Source organism: Heloderma suspectum, chromosome 3 (genome assembly GCF_057233095.1).
Source record: "Heloderma suspectum isolate Gila_16-S chromosome 3, 16-S_ref, whole genome shotgun sequence".
In the NCBI taxonomy this organism is placed as follows: domain Eukaryota; kingdom Metazoa; phylum Chordata; class Lepidosauria; order Squamata; family Helodermatidae; genus Heloderma; species Heloderma suspectum.
The window spans coordinates 299214049-299235089 of record NC_139460.1 but is presented as its reverse complement, the minus strand read 5'-3'; the positions used below and the strand labels follow the sequence as shown (position 1 = coordinate 299235089).

At 37.6% G+C, this 21041-nt stretch overlaps 2 protein-coding genes across 13 annotated transcripts in view; one reads left to right on the top strand and one right to left on the bottom strand.

Annotated features, from left to right (window-relative positions):
- Positions 1-12893, bottom strand: part of SMC4 (structural maintenance of chromosomes 4) — a 75392-nt gene extending 62499 nt beyond the window's left edge. For 4 of the 9 annotated variants that reach the window (XR_014789619.1, XM_084847382.1, XM_084847383.1 and 1 more), the window contains exons 1-5: positions 12747-12893; positions 10698-10888; positions 9526-9704; positions 8779-8970; positions 6892-7068 (exon numbers count right to left, since the gene is read on the bottom strand). Coding sequence is in view for 8 of the 9 variants with exons in the window: in XM_084847382.1 (XP_084703508.1) it covers positions 6892-7068; positions 8779-8970; positions 9526-9704; positions 10698-10827 (678 nt within the window). In the remaining variant the exon portion in view is untranslated. Of the gene's footprint in view, positions 1-6891; positions 7069-8778; positions 8971-9525; positions 9705-10697; positions 10889-12644 lie in introns of all 9 variants that reach the window. The other 5 variants (XM_084847386.1, XM_084847389.1, XM_084847388.1 and 2 more) reach the window with 5 other exon arrangements.
- IFT80 (intraflagellar transport 80) overlaps positions 12465-21041 on the top strand; it is a 122049-nt gene continuing 113472 nt past the window's right edge. Inside the window, exons 1-3 of one of the 4 annotated variants that reach the window (XM_084847393.1) lie at positions 12465-12555; positions 13577-13694; positions 19124-19237. In XM_084847393.1, coding sequence (XP_084703519.1) covers positions 19201-19237 — 37 coding nt within the window. In that variant the 5' untranslated portion in view covers positions 12465-12555; positions 13577-13694; positions 19124-19200. Of the gene's footprint in view, positions 12556-13022; positions 13051-13427; positions 13695-19123; positions 19241-21041 lie in introns of those variants that run through there. The other 3 variants (XM_084847394.1, XM_084847396.1, XM_084847392.1) reach the window with 3 other exon arrangements.

The window sequence follows — 21041 nt, the reverse complement described above, 5'->3', positions numbered from 1 at the left end:
TTAAAACTTGAAAGAAAATCTGGCTTTTAAAATATTTTTAAATTTCAGCTATAGTAAGGTAATTCTTTTTCAAAATAAAGTAGTTTAACATGCCCCTAAATATAGCACATATAAGTGTAGGTTTTGATTTACATTTTAAGCCTGAATCTGTGACCCAATATCAAACATAGGCTTTCCTATGTAAAAAAATGAACTGGTAAAATATGCCTTTATGGCGAAGCATATTATAAATATGGGACAACAGATCATTATTTTTTTATTGTGGTCTTGAGACAGAGAGTAAGGGATTGCTAGGTCATTACAGCTACTAGGCTTCAGGAAACACCATCCCACCTCTCAGCAGAATAATCAGAGACTGCCTGGGTGATATCGTAACTACCCAAGCTCTGCAATTTGTTCAGTTCTCAAATTATAACTACTATCTACTAATCAACTTTACATCCCACTCACAGAAAGTCACTGATCTACCTGGTAACCACCAGCCCTTGATTCTACCAGCCCTTGATTCTAGAAAATTCTGGGTATTTGAAATACAAATTATGGCCAGAAGAATTCCAGGTTCGAGAACAAAATACCATTTGTGTTGGTTTGTGTAAGCAATTAACTTCCAATCACCCTCCAAGTACAGCTCAACTCAAGTCATAAGCAAGTAGTAACTTATCTCTTAAATAACTGTGCATCATACACCACTTTCTAAAATAAAAATAAAGTGAAGAGTTGCTGTAATACAGCAGTTTAGGCTCAATTTATTTGTAAATCAATATTTTAATGGATAGAGGAAACATCAGCATGCATTTTTAAAAGAACATATCTAAAGTGTAAATCTGAAAACTTGACTTAAGATGGTATAGGATTGCAGCCTATGTGGGAGTAAACTTCATTGAAATGAATGGAACTTACTTTTGAGCAAACATGCATATGACTGATGGTATCTCCCCAGCCCACCCTTGGTGATTTAGATCAATCCATTGTTAAAGATTCTCCATGTTGGGTAAATTCAACTTTCACTCTAAATTATTTAAGTATTTCATTAAGTGCAACTTATCCTTTTTCACTACTCTAACTGAACTGTGACAATTTTAGTTTGCAAAGCTATCAGCCTTCCTGCATTATAAAAATGCATTACTGCATGTATAACTATATTATAATCCTTTGAAACATACAGGAATTAGTCAAGAATTTATACATGTTTTACTAATATGAAGACTATTTCTAATTATTTAAAATGTGATTAGATTGTATTAAATATTAGGAATGGTTACAAAATTATTATTAAACTACTTTTTGTAAGCATTTTATTTTGTTCTATAACTTATTTTGACTTGGGGGGGTGTATCTTTCTCTCTCTCTCACACACACAAGTAATACTTCATAATCACACCATTGTTACTATTGTTTTTAAAATATAGAAAAGGAAAAAACCTCAAGACAGCACTTTCAGATGCAACAGAAAAACATTTGTACACATAACCAACACACCTAGATAGCGTGATTGAAAAATTAATGAATACTGTTTTATATAATTTTATGATCCAGTTTTATGAGATACAAAGACTATTTTTATTGTATTATTGAATGTATAGCTAACAGTACAAGCAAAAGGCACAACGCAGTTCAGCATTTGTGTCATTGCTTTCAATGGGAAAGATTTAAGCATGTGCTTAACACTTTCACTGAAATCAAGTATCTTATGACTGAACTAACATTTTAACAAGCTACATGACGTGCTAGATAAATCACAGGCCTTTGTAGTAATTTTGAAAAGGAAACAGCGAAAGCAACCACCATCCCATATAAACTATTAAAATATCTGATAGGAATATTTATCTGCTCAAGTATGTTTAAAAAAAAAATACATACAAGCTACATGCTAATAGCTTTCAGGAAAACTCATGGTTTTTCTGCAATTATTCAACTGTAGCAATTTTTATTTAAGTCTGGTATGGTTTCAGAAAAGTGTTAATATATTCCACTTTTTAAGAATCCATCATTTGCACACACACAACACAGACTAAAAATCCTCTTCACTTATGCCATAAGCATGCAGTCTTTTAAAATTTAATCTGATTGAAGCCACACCCACATCCTTCAGAATGTTATCTTTTTACCATCATAAAAAAGTCAATTTTGTTATGCCATGTATCTTAAAAGTAAATTCTATTTAGCAGTTGTAGATTTAATAACTTCTCTGAATTAGCAGAGAAATTAACACTGCAATCCTATGCAAGTCTATTCAGCTGTAATCCCTACTGAGTTCAATGGGACTTACTCCCAGGTAAGTGTGTATAAGGCTGGAGCCTAATTATATTCATTTAAAAAACAAAACACCAGATTAGTAGTACATGCAGCTGGTGTAAGTTGTACACATAGGAGCTAAATATACACAAATGGTATGGTGCAGTTTAGCAAATAACTTGGGCCTGATCCAGTCAAAGGTTAAGTATTTGCCATTGATTTCAATGGAAGAAAGTTTAAAATGTGCTTTGCTCTAACTGAAAACGGCAGGGATGCGAAATAATTAATTTGGCTGTATCATGCAACAGCTATTTTAAATTCTTAACTTCCCATTGAAATACAAACAATTTAAAAATGCTTTAAAGGTTTTAAGACCTAACAAAAAGATTTAAGAAAAATGCTAAAATATTATTCAAATTATTTGTGACATTCACACATACACAAATTATTTATCTGAACAAGGGTACTGCAAACCAAATTGTACAGTAAAATTTATCCTTGAGGCAGGAGAGATAAAAATCAGTTAAAATAATGAAATGTTTTGAAATTTCACTTAAAAAATAAAGTATGAATTTAATACATAAATGTTAAGGAAAAGCCTACAATTATAGCCTCTTAAAACAGAATCCATGACCCACTCCATAAATCACATGACCCTGTATCAAACAGAGTGTGTTAAAAGTTGCTATTCTATGTAGAGGTAGAACCATGGGAAAAAATAACTTGTGTCTAAGGTCAAGCATTATAAATACTGCATTTTTACGTTCATGTACTTTGGCTGGGATCCAAAGGACTCATGCAGAAGATATTTCTGGGCCATCCCTCCTACTGTAGCCCCTTGCACCCCCTGAATGTTGAGGGGACACTTCAGGGTCAGATTTAATGTGATGCAAAGGGCTGCAGTCTGCAAGAAAAACTGGTGATCCGTTTCCCTCACAGAAGCCCTTTCCACTTGTGCATGGGGTCCGACCAAAATGTATTATGAACCTGATGCTGGGAGTCAAGGACTAGCAAGTCATAATAGTTCCTAGGATCTAGGCTCCAAAAGATGCCATCATGCATTTCAGCCTTCCCCAACCTGGTGCCTTTCAGATGTTCAACTCGCAGCATTCCTGACAATTCCTGACAATTGGCCATGCAGGCTGGGTCTGATGGGAACTGACCTCCAAAATATCTGGAGGGTGCCAGGTTGGGGAAGGGGCTGTATCTTATCTAGATAACCTACCAAGCACACTGGTGTGATCTTGTACGCTAATTTTATGCACCCTACTTAAGGACAGGAATTCAAAGTACCATGCATGGTTTACAACACAAGGTAAACCATGCATGGTACAAGGTAGAGTCAGCCCCCTTCCTCTGGAGTCCTCTTGAGTAAGATTCCACTAGGTGAAAGTTGGCAATACTCCTCACCCTCAAAGGCTCGTAGAAGCTTTGCACACACACAGATCTATTTGGATCTCTGTCAAGTTCTGCAACCTATTTTGTTCTCATGTCCAAAGTGGCCCAAGTAATTTTGCTACCTGAAGCAGAGTCCAAATGGCACCCACTACCATTTTAAAGTCTTGCTGCATAATTCAGACATCAATAATTGTCTTCACCTATCCACCCCTAATGGTGCCACCTGAGGCAGGTCACTTCACCCTGTTGGATGGCAGGGACAGCCCTTTTTATGGCTCCACCCACCAACTAAACATTAATATCAGTTTTTCATGTCATAGAAAAACACAGTTCTTCTCACTATGAACTTATCCTTCTGGGAACCTGGGATTTAGCCTGCAAATATATGGTCTTGCTCAGTTTCTCTGCCTCTCTGTACACTTTAAAAGAAAAAAATATATGGGGAGAAATCCAGCTCTGTACAACCAGACATCTGCTTTCATAATGGGACGATCCTCATCTGTCCTTTCCCCACCAGCTAAATCTACTCCAAAGGTCTCTCAACCCTTTGGAGCAGATTTTGAGGGCACCAGGAGGCTGCAAAAGCAAGAGGGAATGGGTGCCCCCTTCTCATTCCACTGACAGAAACTGTTCCATTAGCAGGAAGGGCTAATTGGATACAACAACACATGGCTTGCAGTTAAAACAGAATCAACACTTGTGTGTGTCATTAACTTCTAGTTAAACTAATACAGTTTGGCACAAAATTCTGAGTAAAGAGTGTTAGTTAAATAAGCTTCACATCATGTACCATTATCTGTAAGATTAAAGATATTAAACATTACTGAAATAGAATGCAACCTCCTAGGTAATATAAAAGCTCTTATTTTAAGCCAACTTATTTAAACCATTATATAAAGTAGTTTGCATGTACATTTGTTTAGAAAGTATCTGAAGTACAAACAGAAACTTGATTTAACATTGGAGGGGTTTTCTTGGTGATTTTCAGTGAAATTTTATACAGTTCTACTCAGAAGCAAGCCCTGCTGACTTAAATGATACTTACTCCCAGGTAAGTGTATATAGCATTGCAGCTTTAAATTGCTTTGATTTAAAATCAAACCACCTGCCTCCAACTGTTCTAAATCTTACAATACAGTAAGATTCAGAGAATCAGTCTAGTTCAGCTGTGCATTTAGCTATGCCATATTTTTGAATGGTAAAGCTACAACAGAAAATAGAATGGAAATAAGCGAGGTTGAAAATAGTAATGATATTATCCAACTTATCAAATCAAATATAACCAATATTTCAGTTAGTCACTTGCCTAGAGAAAGTAACAATTCCGTCCAGGGATGTAGCTTGCCAGTTCCATCATTCAAGATATCATGAGTCACAAGGATATATGGTGGTTGGTGGGTAAAGTCTTTTCTAAACTGGTACTTATAAAAGTCTTTTATAAGCGGGTACTTATACTTTTTAAGCTGGAAAGACCATATTTCAGAACTTCGTTAAGTATGAAACTATTCATAAGAAATTGTTAAATTGTTTATTATTTTAGTTGGAAACTACTTTGTTTTGTTTTTAAATAGAGCCTTTTAGCATGTTTTATAACTATCCGTTTGAAAACTGATATTTATTCAATCAGGAATTAAGTAGTTTGCTATAGTTATTGATCTTGTAAGATCTGAGTGTTTATGCCACTTATTCATTGTTATCGCAGAAATGTTAAGACAAAAACCTGTTACACTTTCAGATACTACTGCGAGTTATATTGTCGTTATAATGCACTATTTGAATGAATAAGTGCATAATTAAAATGAAGTGCATTAAAAAAATACAGAAGCCTGAATAAGAAGTTGTACAAGTATTCAAGTTATTTGCATCTATGCAACCAGCTACTGCCATAATTCCATAAGAAGTTATACTGGCATTATAATCAAGAGTAAGACAATGTAGTTTCTAGAAGTTTGATGAAATTAAAAATCTGATGCTCTGCTTGATAGAAAGAAATAGATAAAATTTGATAGAAAGAAATAGATAAGTATCACTAACAAAGGAAAACCTCAACTATTTGCTGTATTCATACATGAATGAGTCCAGCCCTTTTAAATTCAAAAGTTTACACCAGAGTGCTGGGAGGCAGAGCTATAGGCCATAATATAAAGAGTACCTTACACTTATGCAAGGGCTTCTGCACATGCAGAAAGGTTTTTTTGCCTATGCTCCTCATGCTATGTCAAAGGGCATTCCCAAAATTCTCTTGAGTTTAGGAGCAGCTTGGGTTGTACAGGGTGCTGAATATCCGGAGCTCACCACAGAGTCCTTTGTGTTGCAACTTTTGTAACTCCTCAATGCTTGCTTGTGATTTAACATCCTAAACATTTTCTAAATAAATTCCAAATGGGGTCAGTAATTTTTACTTGTTTCAAAATTATTCTATCTCAAGTTTTTTAAACCATTTATGCTTTAAAGAAACAACTGTGGGATTTCAGTATTTATACATTTAACTGAATTCTTACTGAGCATTTTTAAATTTTAATTACAAATAATTGTGTGAAATCTAGCTCTTTCCCAGGTGATTAGTGAGGGGATTCAGCTATCATCATAAAACAGAAAGTGGAAATTAGTGAATATCAAGTTACAATTTTTTTCAGGTTGGGGAATTGTTTTTGCCACACATGCAGCTTTATTTAAGCAGTATGAATTGTATATACCTGTCATTAAACTTAGTGTTATAAACAAGTAGTTTAAACTATTTGTAAAAGCTTATAGCATCAAATAGGATTTTGATATTTCAGATATTTTGATATTTCATGCTTTTGAGGCAAGAATGATGTCAAAAGACCATGGCAATGTTTTAATCATACATAGTTAATTCTGTACTGAAATGTATAGACATTCACACCACATGTAACGGAACAGAAAGGAACAACAGTGTTGCTTAATCCCTGCCACGCTTAAGCAGCACAATAATATTGGGGCTAAGATTATCTTTACTACACCAATATTTACGTGCTGCTAGGGCGGAACAAGTATAATGATTGTTCTACTCACTTGCCTATCTACAACACAGAAAGAAATGTCATGCTAGAAACTTCTTCAACCGATACTCTTCCTTAAAATTCTAAAGCAGCAAATAATGATTTGCATATTTACTATAAAATACAAATCATGATGTGCTGCTAGAGTACCTTAAAGCCTCCAATCACCACAGTACCTGGACAAATTTAATAATGAAAGTTATATTTAGTAACAAAATATTATTCAAAGAATTACCTGCAAAATCAAGAACCTATTATGGTCCAGGTCAATCCCATGACTTCGAAGCAAAAGCCCAACATCTTTAAATGTTGTTTTCTTCCCACTGATATGGTATACTGAAGAATTATCTTTGTAGGCCGTTCTGGAGACACAGAAATTGCTGCTGGGAATGACTTCATAATCATCCCCTTCCTGTTTGAAGGAAAAACAAAACCAGAAAAACAATTGTTAGTATTAAGCCACAGGTCTACCCCAGATTTCAAAATTAAATTGTTTTATTCTCACAAATCTGTTATACCCTAGTTCACACTACCACTGAAGCTTATAATAAATCCTGTAACATATGCACCTTATTAGTCATGCCAGCTTTTTTGCTGTCAGATGTCTTGGAAACACAGAACCTCTCCAAATTGTAGTAGCAAGATTTGAACAACCTAATGTGCTGCTCAGTCTATACTTATAAGCAAACAAGCAATCCCCACTGAGTTCAATGGGACACTCCAAAGTAATTGTACATTGGATTGCAGCCTTAGGCTTTGCCTACCACCATCTTATAGAACAGATGGTTCTTTCCTATCTTCTTCCAGTCAACTTACAAACAGCCTCCTGTCAGTTCAGGGAGTTTACTCCTGCTTTTAGCACATAAATCCCTTAAATATTTGAATACTCATGCTTAATAATTTTGAAGAGACAGTTTGAAAAATTGAGGTACTATGTTGTAACTTCAGAATCTTTGAAGCTACACAAATTTACCAAGCTTGTGCTTCAGCAGCTTTTTGAAAAGTAATACACAGCATTTTTATCTATATCCCAAAAATGTGAGATTATTTTTTTTCTAAAATCTTAATTTGTGTATTAATATTTTTAAATGGTTTCTCTTCTGGCCTAATTCCCTAAGAGCTTAATTTGTTCTGATAAATTCATAGGGAAAAAATAATTAAATTCATTTTTAAAAGCAATTTAATATTAAAAGCTGAAATAAGATTAGACATTATTGGATCTGGCTAGTTTAAAGGCTAGTTTAAATACAAATATTATTTGTATTTTAGATCTATATTAATTTAGAAATATAATATTTCAACTTATATCTACACCTCACATTAATATTTTTTCACTCAGAAAAAAACACCAAGTCCTGTAGTTAAAAAAAAAGAGAGATCACATTACCCCAAACTGTCTCCTGAAGTGTGTGTACTGAACAACACATCCCCCCTCCCCCGTTCTCCTATTTGGACTGTTAGTCCAGTAATATTTTATTGAGACTGTGTATTTAAATTCTGAACAATGTTCTGTGTGTGGATTATTTTAACATTTCACCAACTTGTAAAGAGAAAAAGTTCTTAATCCATCTTAAGACAGATCCAAGTAAGATTAGGGGTAATATAAGAGGTTTGCAAATCATGTAATTTTAAACAGATATGTAGTGTCTAAAGGTTTGTAATTTATAATAAACCATACCAAAACTATTTTTAAAATTTTATTTTAAGCCACTGTATGTTGATATTGGAAGGGAAGGATGATGACTTTAGGAGGTCTTTTAGAGCACATTTATAGTTTACCTACACACCCTTCTAACTAGCCATAAAAACATTCCTACTGCAATCCTCATAATATGCATATCTAGAATTCAAACCCATTTTAGACTGAAACCAGAAGTACTTTTACAGTGTTTTAAGTCATGTGTACAAATAGGTAAGACTACTGTTCAAATTAAGATCTATTTATGAAGCAGAAATCGAACACTAAATATATTGAATACCCTTTGAATAAAGAACTAGAAAGGCTCAACATTTTCCTCATAATGCATTAGTTCTACCTGAAGTCAATCAATCAATAAAATTATAAAAATTCATAGGACATAAAGTCATCAGCCTTCCCCAACTTTAACAAAAGAAAACATACCTTGTCAATTATCTTTTGAAAATGAACTTCTACAGTGCAACTCTGGATATCACTATGTTCATCAGAATTATGAATCAGTACAGAGAGTTTTTTGGATCTTATTTTTTGTGCCCGATAACCAAAAACAAAAAGCATAGAATCAATCACATTTGACTTTCCACTGCCATTTGGTCCAATAATGCATGAAAAACGCTGCATAAGAGAAAAAAGAAATCGCTCAAGTTGAATAGCTAACTATGAAAGCTATTGCTTTGTAGACAGTTTAAAATACTGTTACACCTAGTGCAGGAAACTGTGAAGTACTGGAAAGCTTAGTTTTTACAGCCAAGGATAAAAAAATACAGCCTATTCAAAGACACCACCTATTAGCTCAAATTTCTTAAGTTTTATCCCATGAACTTTGCAAAATGAGCTATATTCAGTAAACAGAATGTTACAAAGAAACATGTTTATAATTAGCATCATGAGAAGTATCAAAGTATTTCAAACTATGCGAATGTATACTGTGAGGTTTAATTTCTGGCCATTATTCATAAGGAAGAGAAAAAGATTTTGTCCACTTCTAGCTGCTTTTGCCCCATAGAAAACAAGGTCTTCAAAAGAGTAGCACAGACAATAGTAATTCAGACTCTTTCCTTTATCTTCACCCCACCCCATGTTAGTTGGCAATATGTAGTTTACTACTGTAAGCAGTCAAGTCAGAAGAGTCTTACCTCAGCTTAGAAGACACTTAAAATAGAAATATACCTTATGAAATGGTCCTAGAATTTGCTCCCCAGCATAAGATTTGAAGTTTTGGTTTACAATGTGAGTTATCATGAGACGAGGAGCTCCAGCTTCATTGGTCATTGCTGGAGGTGGGGGAGGAGAGATGCTACTCAAAATCTCTTCTAAACTTCGATTGTCAACTACTCCATCTGAGACTGCTAGAGATATCCAAAAACAAGCAGAAGGGCAAACACACTTAATGACTACATAAACCTAGAAGTATCTAATCAGTGGAACTAAAGCACTAGAAGCTAAGAATCCTCCTTTTCTATAGTAGCACCACCACTACTATAGGACAATCAACACATTTCTACCCATAGACTGAATTACTAAGAAACAGGTTTAAAATATGACTCTTCCATTTACTGACTTACTCTACGATTAGAATTGTATTCTCAAAATACATCTGCTACAATAGATACTACCATCACATTTCATCCATACAAATCCAAGAAAACAGGCATATCTTCCTACAGTCTTGCATTTTCAGGCATGCTCAGAGCTTACATACACTGTAAAAGGAGGTGGTCTGGGGATCGCTGTACAATGGCTTGCAAGCTATAATGACAGCAGCACTATTCCTCAAAGACAGGAAGTTTGTCACACACACACACAAAACTGGCCACTTAGAATTCAACAAGTCGTAGAACTTTTTTTTTTTTAACTCCTTAGGCCACCTTTTCTTTGAATAAATATCTGGTATCACTTTTCAGATATTAACCCACTCAACCAATATGTCTTGAAGACAAATGTATTATGCTGCTTTTTGCTTCCTTCCGATGTCTGCTTCCTAATGCGGACATTTCTCAGTATAATATGCACAATCACATATTTTTAACATATAAGCAGTTATTGCCTAAGAACATAAAAGCCATAAGCTACTCTCACCCTACCTCAAAATTACGTCTATTTAAACCATTGGTTGCTGTTCTTGCATAATATAAAGACTACGGACTAAACACCAGGAATGAGAACATTAGATTGGTCTGAAAGAGATATTGCCTCTAACACCATTTTCACCTGCAAAATTTATAACTAATGTAGAAACCATCACAGAGTAAACAGACGAACTGGACTTGTCTCAACTTTAATTAGGACCCTTACACAGCCAAGTTTATAAGCCAAATATATCAGGTCGATAAGGGACTGACCTTGTTGAGGTACATTAGTGGTGTGCATACAGGCTTCTTTTTCAGGTTCCCCATCATTAGTGGACTCTTCCAAGGGCTCATTGCCTTTTTGATGGGCTGCTGTAGATACTTTAGTTCTTTTGCTTGTCATGATTTCGATTGGCTGTCTGAATTCCAAACAATCAAACGATAGAAGGACTGTATCTTCTTCACTAATGCAAACAAGAAAAATCTGGTGACCTACACTTAAAGACTAAAATTGTGTGTATGCTACCTAATATTAATTTAAGATCTGGTTGAATTTTGTGAACTGGAAAATTATTTATGCCCACAGGCATCCATTCTCCTCTGCTCCCCCACCCCCCACCCCACATCCTCCTTGGACAGGCTTGCAGATTGTAACACACAATTTACAGCTGTCACACAATCCCAACATATAAAAAGTTAACTAAGGGACCAATCCTATGCATATTTAGACAGAAAAAACTCTTACAGCTTCCAGCATTCCCCAGCCAACATGGATTTTTTTCTAAAACATGCATAGGATTGTACTCTAAGCTGGTAGAAAAAATTAACACTTCTTTCGTTAACAAGAATTGCAAGTTGTCTGTATATAGACACTTTGCACCACGAAAGTGTAATTTCTAGCATTTCATATGAATTCTTAAAAGGATTCTATTTATGTTTAAGATCCAGAATTAATCCAATTCTTTCAAAAAGACACTTTTAAAAGAAGTTTCTACCAAAATGCACTCATTATTTTATTCCAATGACCATAACCGTAAAGCTAAAGTGAGCATAACTTTTTAATGAATGCTTGATCAGGAAGTAATTCAATGTGAAGTCCCATAATTTGATATACAATAAAATTAGAGAAAAAAAGATGAAAAGCAAAGATGTTTCTTCTCATGGCCAAGATATTTTTTTTTTTAAAGAATGTAAAAAAAAGACTGACACCAAATAAAAAATGTCTGAAACTACATGCAGTTCTGTATTAATGTCTCCTACATTTTGGAGTGGAGGAAACTTATTATTAGCAAGTTCTTTAAGCACTTAGCAAAGTACTGAAACAGTTCTATTTCACTGACATTTATAACCTTCCAGAGTGCAAAGCAATCTGACTAAAAGAACCAAAGTTTGCTTTTAAACATTAAACGCAGATAGGTTACAAAATTACGACAGTTTTTATTTAATGCATGTTATCTCACCAGAATTGTGGAAAATTAAGCGTCCTCATAAATGGATCAGGCGTTTACCCTTCATAAATCCATCACACACACACCCCCCCCGCAGCTTGCGTCCAATCAAGGGGTCAAATTAATGGTGTTTTCCAAAAAGCATTTATAGACCTACTGCCGAATACCACTCATCAGGTCAGGGAAGCGAAATCGTAACTCTGCTATGGCCCGAATGTATACGTTTTAAAAATAGATGATTTGGCAAGTCCGTAAAGACTGTAATGGAATCAAACCCCCCCCTCCCCATGACGACTTTGATATGTGTACCTTTTCTTCGTATTCAATTGCTAAAGCAATCACTTAGCCTTTTTTTTTTTAAAGCGGCAGATAATTCACTACTTAAACGGCTAATAATTTTTTTGATCACTAGAAAAATCACGATTTAATTTTTTTAAAAAAATAATTATGATTACCAAGAATGAATATTCTGACAGCCTACCCCCAAATGAGGCGAATAAACGGTTGTGCAAGAATCAGAATCAGGGAGCTGACTTGGTTTTATCGACTGCAACGGAAACTGCCAGCAAATACCGTCTCTCACCCCACCCCCCACGGTGGCGGGGAGAGAAAAAAGCGGGGGAGAAGGAAAAGAGGCCGCCGGTTAGAAGAGAAATGAAGGCTGCCGCCTTTTTCTCTATGGGGTAAGTGGTGTAGATTTTTTTCTCCTTTTAAGACGAACCAATTTCCCTCCCTCCCCGCGTACAAGTAATTAGCAGGTAAGTCCATTTACCGTGTTGGAAGTTTCACCCTCCGGTCTAATCACAGGGAGGGAAACTTCTCAAATAAGTCGTGAAACAAAAGCAGGAACGGTTTTGTCCAAAGATCCGCTTACCAGACAGCTAAAGAGTATTCCGTCCCCACCAACAAGCAGAGCTGGTACCTGGTGCGCGGGCCAAGCGAGTCTCCGAACAGCAGCAACTGGAGCTCTAGAAGGCTCAGTTTCCTGCTTGCAGCCTTGGCGGCTTCTACACTCGAAAATGGCGCCCAAACGGCAAACTCGTAACGAAATTCGTTAGAAATGTGCAAAGCATGCTGGGGAAAGAAAGGGGCAGGCTTCCACAGGTTTGAAAGGAGGAAAAAAAATAAAGAGAAATCCTCCCGCGCCGCCATCTTGTTTTCCGTTAGTGAGCGGAAAGGTGGCTGAACATTTTCACGTCATGTTTTCCTCAGCACTTTTTTAAAAATAAGACGGGGGAGACTGGGGGGGGGGGAAGCCCTGACATGAATGCTTTTGACAACTTAAACGAATAAATTAGGAAATATAAAAAAATCAGGGAGGAGGAAGGGAGTCGAGCCCCTCGCGGGGGTAAGGCGGGCTGGCGGGATAAGTTACCTAGCAACTGGCTGAAATATAAGGGAATAGTTGACGATTTAAGAAACTGACTTAAAAAAAATTTTTAAAAAAAATATTTAATGTATTTATTCTACATCTGACAGATCAGCCCCTTGACGTCAGGGCTGGCATCACGTGTTTTGGGTGGGTCTGAGGTGGAAAGAAGAGGCCTAAAACCTCGCGGGGGGGGGGTGGCGAGGAGGAGGAGGAAGAAGGAGGTTGCTTGGGGTTAGAAATAGGAAATCTCGCGGGAAGTAGCTATAGAGACCTCGCAGTTGACAACAGAGCGGAGGAATAAAGCATCGTGAGTGCTTTCCTATGAATTTTAGGGAGGACTCTTGCCTGACACGAAGCGATTGGAGACGTGAATACCGGACTTACAACAGGGTAAGTCTCCCTTTCCTGGGAGACTCCTACTTGCTTCTTACGGCTCTGAGCTTCTCACAGGTAAGTATTGTGTTCTTTGGCTGGGCGCTCACCTTGGACAGGTAAAAAACAGAAAAGAGGAGGGCAGGCAGCTGGCTCACGGACTTGAAGGAAAGGCAACAGCAAAGTGGTGGGCATTGGGATGGGGGAGTGGTGGGAATTAGTGGGGAGGGGCGGGATGGATGGAGGATGGTGCTACGTTTCCAAACCAAGGTGAGTTGTGTCTGATCTCCGAGGTTTCGGGGAATGTTGAAGAGCGTTGGAAAGTGGTGTGATGTAAAAGGTTGCTCATAGTATACGTACGTTACGTCTTTAATGCCAGTGTCGTCTCCGGTTAGGCAGGTTGCTGAAACGTGAGTACATCCTGCAATATCTGTTGACCAGGAATGTAAGCGGGATGAGTGTATGCACTGCGGGCAACGATATCCCCTTCGGCGCTCTGAGGTTGCAATCCTACGAACACTTACCTGGGGAATAAGCCACCAGCCCACCCCGAAGCTCATGGGATGTAGTTGTGAGGAAAGACGCATAGGGCCGAGCTGGGCAGTTGGCTGTCTGGAGCCTGAGATACCACACTTCGTTTTCAAGATAATTTCTTTTTGTAAACCTCCGAAAGTAGGAGATGGGGGGCTTGGGGAATAATTAAGCTGTAGTGATGGTGTGTGCTATGGTGCATGATTAAACTCAATTTCTGCTTACAGACGTTGATGAAATGGCATACCTTTATGGCCGTTTGTGCGCACAATGCAAGTATTGGTATGCTGAAGTGTTCCTTGATTTGAGGGCATTAATCTGGACCTTGAAGTAGGCACAGGTGTTACAATTTGTAGTTGAACTCCTTTGAACAAATATCTAAATGGGAGAGGTGGACACTGTTTTCAGGAGAGGTTTAGACTGTGATGTCCAATTGTGCTAAAGCTTTTCTTGAAGAGTAGTGTGTATATAATGATACTTTGAATCTGCATGTTTGAATCAAATATGGAGCTAGAAACTTGCAAATAGAAACCAGCTTCAGCCTCACGCATTCATATTTTTGTCACAACCAGATGGCTCCAACTCCTTCTGTTCGGAGATAATAAAGCATTTCATTTTGAAACGCAGATCCCAGTGGAAGATTTTAACGTACGATTTGGTGCTGTGCTGTAAAATGCGAGGTACTGAGCTTTGTGCTAGGAAAGATTCAGCAGCCCATGGTCACACTGAAAGGTTGGGCCTATAATAAAGAATGCTGACTACGGTTTAGTTAAACTTTATTACACACTAGCTGTGTGTTTGTCATCACAATAGCTGTGGTTCGAGGAGTGACAGGGTTGGTATTTTTCTGTTTTCAGTATATGTTTTATGTGGAATGGGGATTAAAATCTGCATGCTTGTGTGAGTCTGTAACCAGGGCATGATAATTCCCAGAGGGGATAGCCTTGTTAGTGTGTTGCAGCGAAAACAACACAGAGTCTTGTGTGACCTTAAAGACTACTAAATGCATTATGGCAGAAGCATTTGTGAACTTCAGTTGAGAGCTCTAGTCTTGGCTGACAAACAAGTTGTTCTATAGCAAGGGTGGATATAAAGTACATCTTGTTTGACTTGTGGCCAATTTTTGGTGGATTACCTGGTGCCTGCTTTAACCAAACCATTGTACCCTCAGTCACGATTCTTAAATAGTAGTAAAGCAAATGGAGTGGTGTGGGGAGTCCCTCACTGTTCCAGTGCATGCCTAGGAAAGGAGTGAGGTTTATTATCTGCATTAGTGTTTGTGATTATGGGGCCATGACTGGTAGTTAGTTATTCCATATCTGAGTAAAAGCTGATTATGCCTTTGCCCATACATTTGGAAGGTACTCAGAGGTAAGCTATCCCCGAAGAAGCCTTTTTTGCCTACCTTTTCACATTTTCAAGGAAAAAAATTTCACATGCCCATTTCCATGTTAACAACAACTTAGTTGAGATGCGGGGCAAATAGTTTCCATATTTCACTCAGAAGCAACAATCCTATGCACATCTACATGGGAGTAAGCCCCATTAAACACAAAACTTCTGAGTAAACATGCATAGGATTGTTCTATATAGGATTTATTCTGACTGGTCATTCATATCAGTAGAAGCTTGCCAGTGATTTCAGAAGAATGAGGATTGCAGTTCTTAACACATTTAGTTATTTACTGAAAATATTTGTCTCCCACTTCTGCTGTTTATTTTGATGAAATCCTTGGAGATCATCATCAATAATAAAAAACACAATTTATAATAGATTCATAAACAATATTATGTAATCAACTGCCATGGAATCAATGGAAGGGCTACTTTTGTTGGTTGACACCTTTATCACCAGCCAGCTCCTCTGCAGCTCTTTCTTTCCCCTCCCTCCAGAGGGAAGAACCTGGACTATGTCATCAACTGCCAGGGGCAAGAAGAGACTGCCATAAACACCTCCATGTCTCCTTTTTTATACTTTTGTAGATTGTAATTGTAACTGTTTGGGAGCTATGCTTGGTTAAAAGGTGGGGAATAAATAATCAGTAATGAGAGTCATCCAAGCAGAGGTACTACGAGAACTCAACAGACATTGATCAGCCTTTCAGAACATAGTAGACTTTATAAAGCAAGTTGTGGGAGGCAGGACAGCTTTAAAAGCAGAATCTAATATGGCATATTTCTCATATGAACAGATCCTTAAGTAGCATCTCTACATGATGGGTCATATGAACATTTTGGGCTTATTTCATAGTTGCTGGTAAGATATGTTGAGATACTAATATTAATCCTATCCTAAAGGTGAGATTATTTGACTTTAAGAGATGAAATAAACAGGTAGATCACGGATATCTCTCTATTGTTAAGGGTGTTAGAGATATTGCTTATTTAACTATATGTATGTTGGCAAGTACAGTGGGAAAACAGATGCTGTCTGCATCCCTTGCAGGAGGAGGAAAATGAATTTTGACATGTCAAGGAGAGTAGAATCTCAGGGCTGATAACCAAAACAGAACCTCACTAAGCAGGTGCATGTATGTGTACACAGATGTGTTTTTATTTACATGCATATGAGAGCACCCATAGGCAGGAGGCTGATCTTCAGTGAGTACTGTGAAAATGACAGTATTTGGACCTTGTTTTATTTGTAAAATAAATATTTTACAAAATAATTTATATATATATATATATATATATATATATATAAGATATATATATATCATATTACTTCATGCTCATGTTTCAGTTAGTGTATAGCACAAAGGAATTTCTGCCCTCTTAGGAGCTAGTGTCGTAACTAGATAAAATAATAACTCCTTTTAGTATATAAACAACCTTCACCCAAAGAAGAACACCCGTCTTTTAAAATAGCATGCGCTTGAGCCTACCCCTGCTTATCCCTTATTAAAAGCACATTGTAGTTCTCCCACTGACACACCCCCGGTGCTCACTATAAATTTCAGCACAAACTTAGCCCTTTGTCGAAAGTTAGAAGATTTTTACATAACGTCAACCCAGTGCTCATTAAACCAGACTCTTATTTGGAGTTATGTTGAACTAAATGGGAAATATGTACTCTGGGACAATGCAAAGGCTATATGTGCTTAAGGCCTTGGATAACCCTCTGCATAGTAACTCTTTGCTGGGTTTTAGTCTCTTTGTTGCAGGAATCCCAAGAGGTTAGAGGGCATATGTTGTAAAGAATAGTATATTCTCTTCTGAATAAGCAAGTGTCCATTAATTAGCATCAATGGGAGTTATGGCCATTGAAGAAGTTATCTGAAGTCCATTATTTCTTCAGACTCTTTTGTAAACATTTTTTACTTTCTGCAAGTAATAAATGTCATTTATTACTTTGTTTATAGCAAGGAATGGTTCCAACGTTTTCCCAAATTATCTGCATTGAGTTAATATGAACATTTTCTCATCTTCATACATGAAATTGTAGCAAATTGCATTACCAGGCAGGGGTAGAGAAGATAACTTGCTTTAAATATTCTTGTATATCTTAATATTTCATTTTAATCTTTAATTTATACTAGTATTTATAGGCCACCTTTCTGGACATAGGCCTTCAAGGCGGCACACATGCAAATAAAACATAAAATGCAATGTAATCAAACTAAATGTCAATAAAACTAGTCAGCAGTGAAAATATCTTTTAAAACATAGACAGTTAACATATAACAAGTAACACACCTAACAAAAATGACAAGCCTATCAGTGACTCATTAATTTTAAAAGATAAAAGACCTAATTCATTAAAAAGTGAGCTGAAATAGATCCATTTTTAAAACCTGTTTGAACTTTGGCATAGTTGAGGCCATACCTCGGGGTATTCCACAGCTTTTGGGCTGCCACTGAGAAGGCCCTGTCTCTTGTGCCTGTTGGTGGAACTGATCTTACAAGCAGTCCTATGAGTAGGGCCTCTGAAACAAATTTTATTGTCAAGGCAGGTTCATATGGATGTAGGTAGTCCTTCTAGTAACCTGGTTCCAAACCATTTGGGACTTTATAAGGTATAACCAGTACTTTGAATTTGGTCCAGAAACACACTGAAATCCAATGCAACTGATACAGAATTGGAGTTACATGGCACACTCCAACACCTGAATAGCTACATCCTGTACCAGCTGAAGTTTCTGGACCTTCTTCAGAGGCAGCCCCATATAGAACACATTGTAGTAGTCTAACATGGATGCAAGTAGTGCAAGGTACTAATGAAGGCAAGATCTGATCTCTCTAGAGAGAGTTGTAGGTGGCATACCAGCCTAAGCTGGTAAAAGCCACTCTTAACCACAGACATCACCTGCACTGCCAGAGATAGGGCTGAGTCCAGGAGGATCCCCAAGCTATGAACTTAGTCTTTCAGGGGGAATTCAGTGCCATCCAAGACAGATCACATCCCTTCTTCCAAATGAATAGAATTTCCAACCCACAGTACTTCTGTCTTGTCTGGATTAAGTTTCAGCTTGTTCACCCTCCCACATCCCCAAACCATCTCCAGGCACCTGTTTTGGAGTTCCATAGTCTTACCGAGGCTCAAAGGTGGAAAAAAGAGGTAGAGCTGTGTGTTATTCGCATATTGGTGATACCATAGCCCAATGACTGCTTCTAGTGGTTTATATTTAATGACTGCTTCCAGTGGTTTATATGAAATTGATTTTATTTATTACATTTCTATACCATCCAAGAGCCAAAGCTCTCTGGGCAGTGTACAAAAGAATAGCATGTGAGACAAGATGTAACCTTGAGGTCCCACATAAGCCATGGGGTAGAATAGAAATCCTCGAGCTTTCCCAAATTATCTGTGTTGAATTAATACAGCCATTTCCCCATCTTTATACATACATTTAAACTATACTGCATTACTACTTGAGGCCAGAGAAGATAATTGCTTAATGTAAATGTATTAGTGGATATTAATGTTTTACTTATAAGATAGGCCAGTAATGTGGTTTTTTTTTTAATATTTACAGGTGCAACCTGTGCAGCCAAGAAGACATCTTTCTATCAATGTATCAACTGGATAATCAACATCAGAAAACTTAATAAAATGAGATTAAAGACATCTCTGTTAAAGCAACCAAAACATATCCTTTGTTCATCTCTGAAACAATATTATAGGCATCACTAATAATAATCTTATATTTCTCAAGGCTTGTAGTAATGTGATATTTAAAAAACACACAAATGGGTTGTATCCAATGGTTGGGCAAGCAGAAGGCAACATGTGCAACCAGTTTTTCTGTTCTCCTCCCCACCCTTTCCCCCACATATCTTAAAGGCCATTCAGATGGTCCATCAGTAAAACATGCAGCAATGTAAGTGAATTTGAAAATTCTGTTACGGGGTGGGCAACTTCTGGGGGCCAATTCCCCTTCCGCACTGGAACCCTTTGGGGGCTGCACCCACCCACCCCAATTTGCCATCGCTGCCAAAAAAGCTGGGTTATTTCTTGTACCATAAAGGAGAACTTGAGGAGACACTGGCAGTTGCTGGGTGGGAGACAGGGATCTGTTTTGCCCAGTTGTTGTGTTAATTTGAAACAAGGTGCATGGTAAGCGCGTGCCTTGTTGTAAAGCAAAAACTTGGTTCCCCCAGGGCTTCAAAAAGTGCAATTTTGCTTCAAAGCAAGGTGCACGCTTCTTGCTTGCTTTGTTTTAAAGTGAAAATGTGTGTGTGTGGGGGGGGGGGGGGTGTCACCACTGTACCATCAAATTTCAGCAAATTAAGCAACAGAGGGTGCAAAAAGGCTGTGGGGGGGATGCAGTCCGTGGGCCATATGTTGCCCACCTCTGTTCTATTAAGAACTATGCCATCCCACTTGTGATGCACAAATTACTGTTTGCATGATCACAGCTAAAGCAAAGGTTCTTGATTGAACTTGTCAACCTAATCCTTTGATAACTTTCTGAATTAACCATTATGGTCAAAGATTGGACATGAAGGTCTCATTTGGTGCTAGCACCCCTGTGTGCAGTCCCCAGTACCAAGAGTTGTCCTCAGGCCATGATATCTGGAGTAGTCATATTGATTTCAAGCAGTCCAGGCTGTATTACTGGTTTGAGTGTTGTTTCATTATTTCATGTACCATAAAGGAGAAATCCTTGAGGAGACACTGGCAATTGCTGGGTGGGAGGCAGGGATCCCTGTTGCACAGTTGTTGTGTTAATCTAACAAGATGATTCACCTTATGTTAGTTAAATATACAACTAGATATACAGTTTTCTGCTTTACAACCTGGTCCTGGTTCCTACCCTTTTCTGTCAGTCTGACTGTCCCAAGACCTGGCTGAGACACTTGTTTTATTTTGTCATTGTTAGGTGAAAGAGGCATAGGGTTCATTAGTTTGCTTGGTTGCTTGAGTTAGGAAGATTCATTATGCAGTTTGAAGCCATCTGCTCTGGTATAGTAGTGGGAAGAAAGCGTTTACCTATATTTGATTTCTAGTTCTCTCACATGCCCTGCTGTTTCACTGTAACTTTTTAGCTTATGAGGGAACATCACTGATAATTACTCAAAATAATTATAGCTTATAGATGGTTTTATTGGTAGAAAGCTAGTTCTACTATAGCCCTTTTACAGCCATGCTCCTTGAACTGCACCCAGCTGAACCATGCTGCACAGTTACATGATGAGCATAACTGGTTTGCACAGCACAGGTCTCCCTTCTGCAGTCCCTTGCACCCCCAAAAACCTTCTCCAGAGGATTGGGGGACTCTCTGGAACAGAGTGGGGGTGGCACAGTGGTCTGCAGAGGGGAGGATTAGAGTTCTTTCCATGGACAGGAGTGGCTGTTCCATTCATGGAAGAGAACTTGAGATCTAACCCACCAACTTTTTATTAAGCCTGTTTACCCCAAAACAAAGCTTACTATTTTTTTCAAGACTTGAA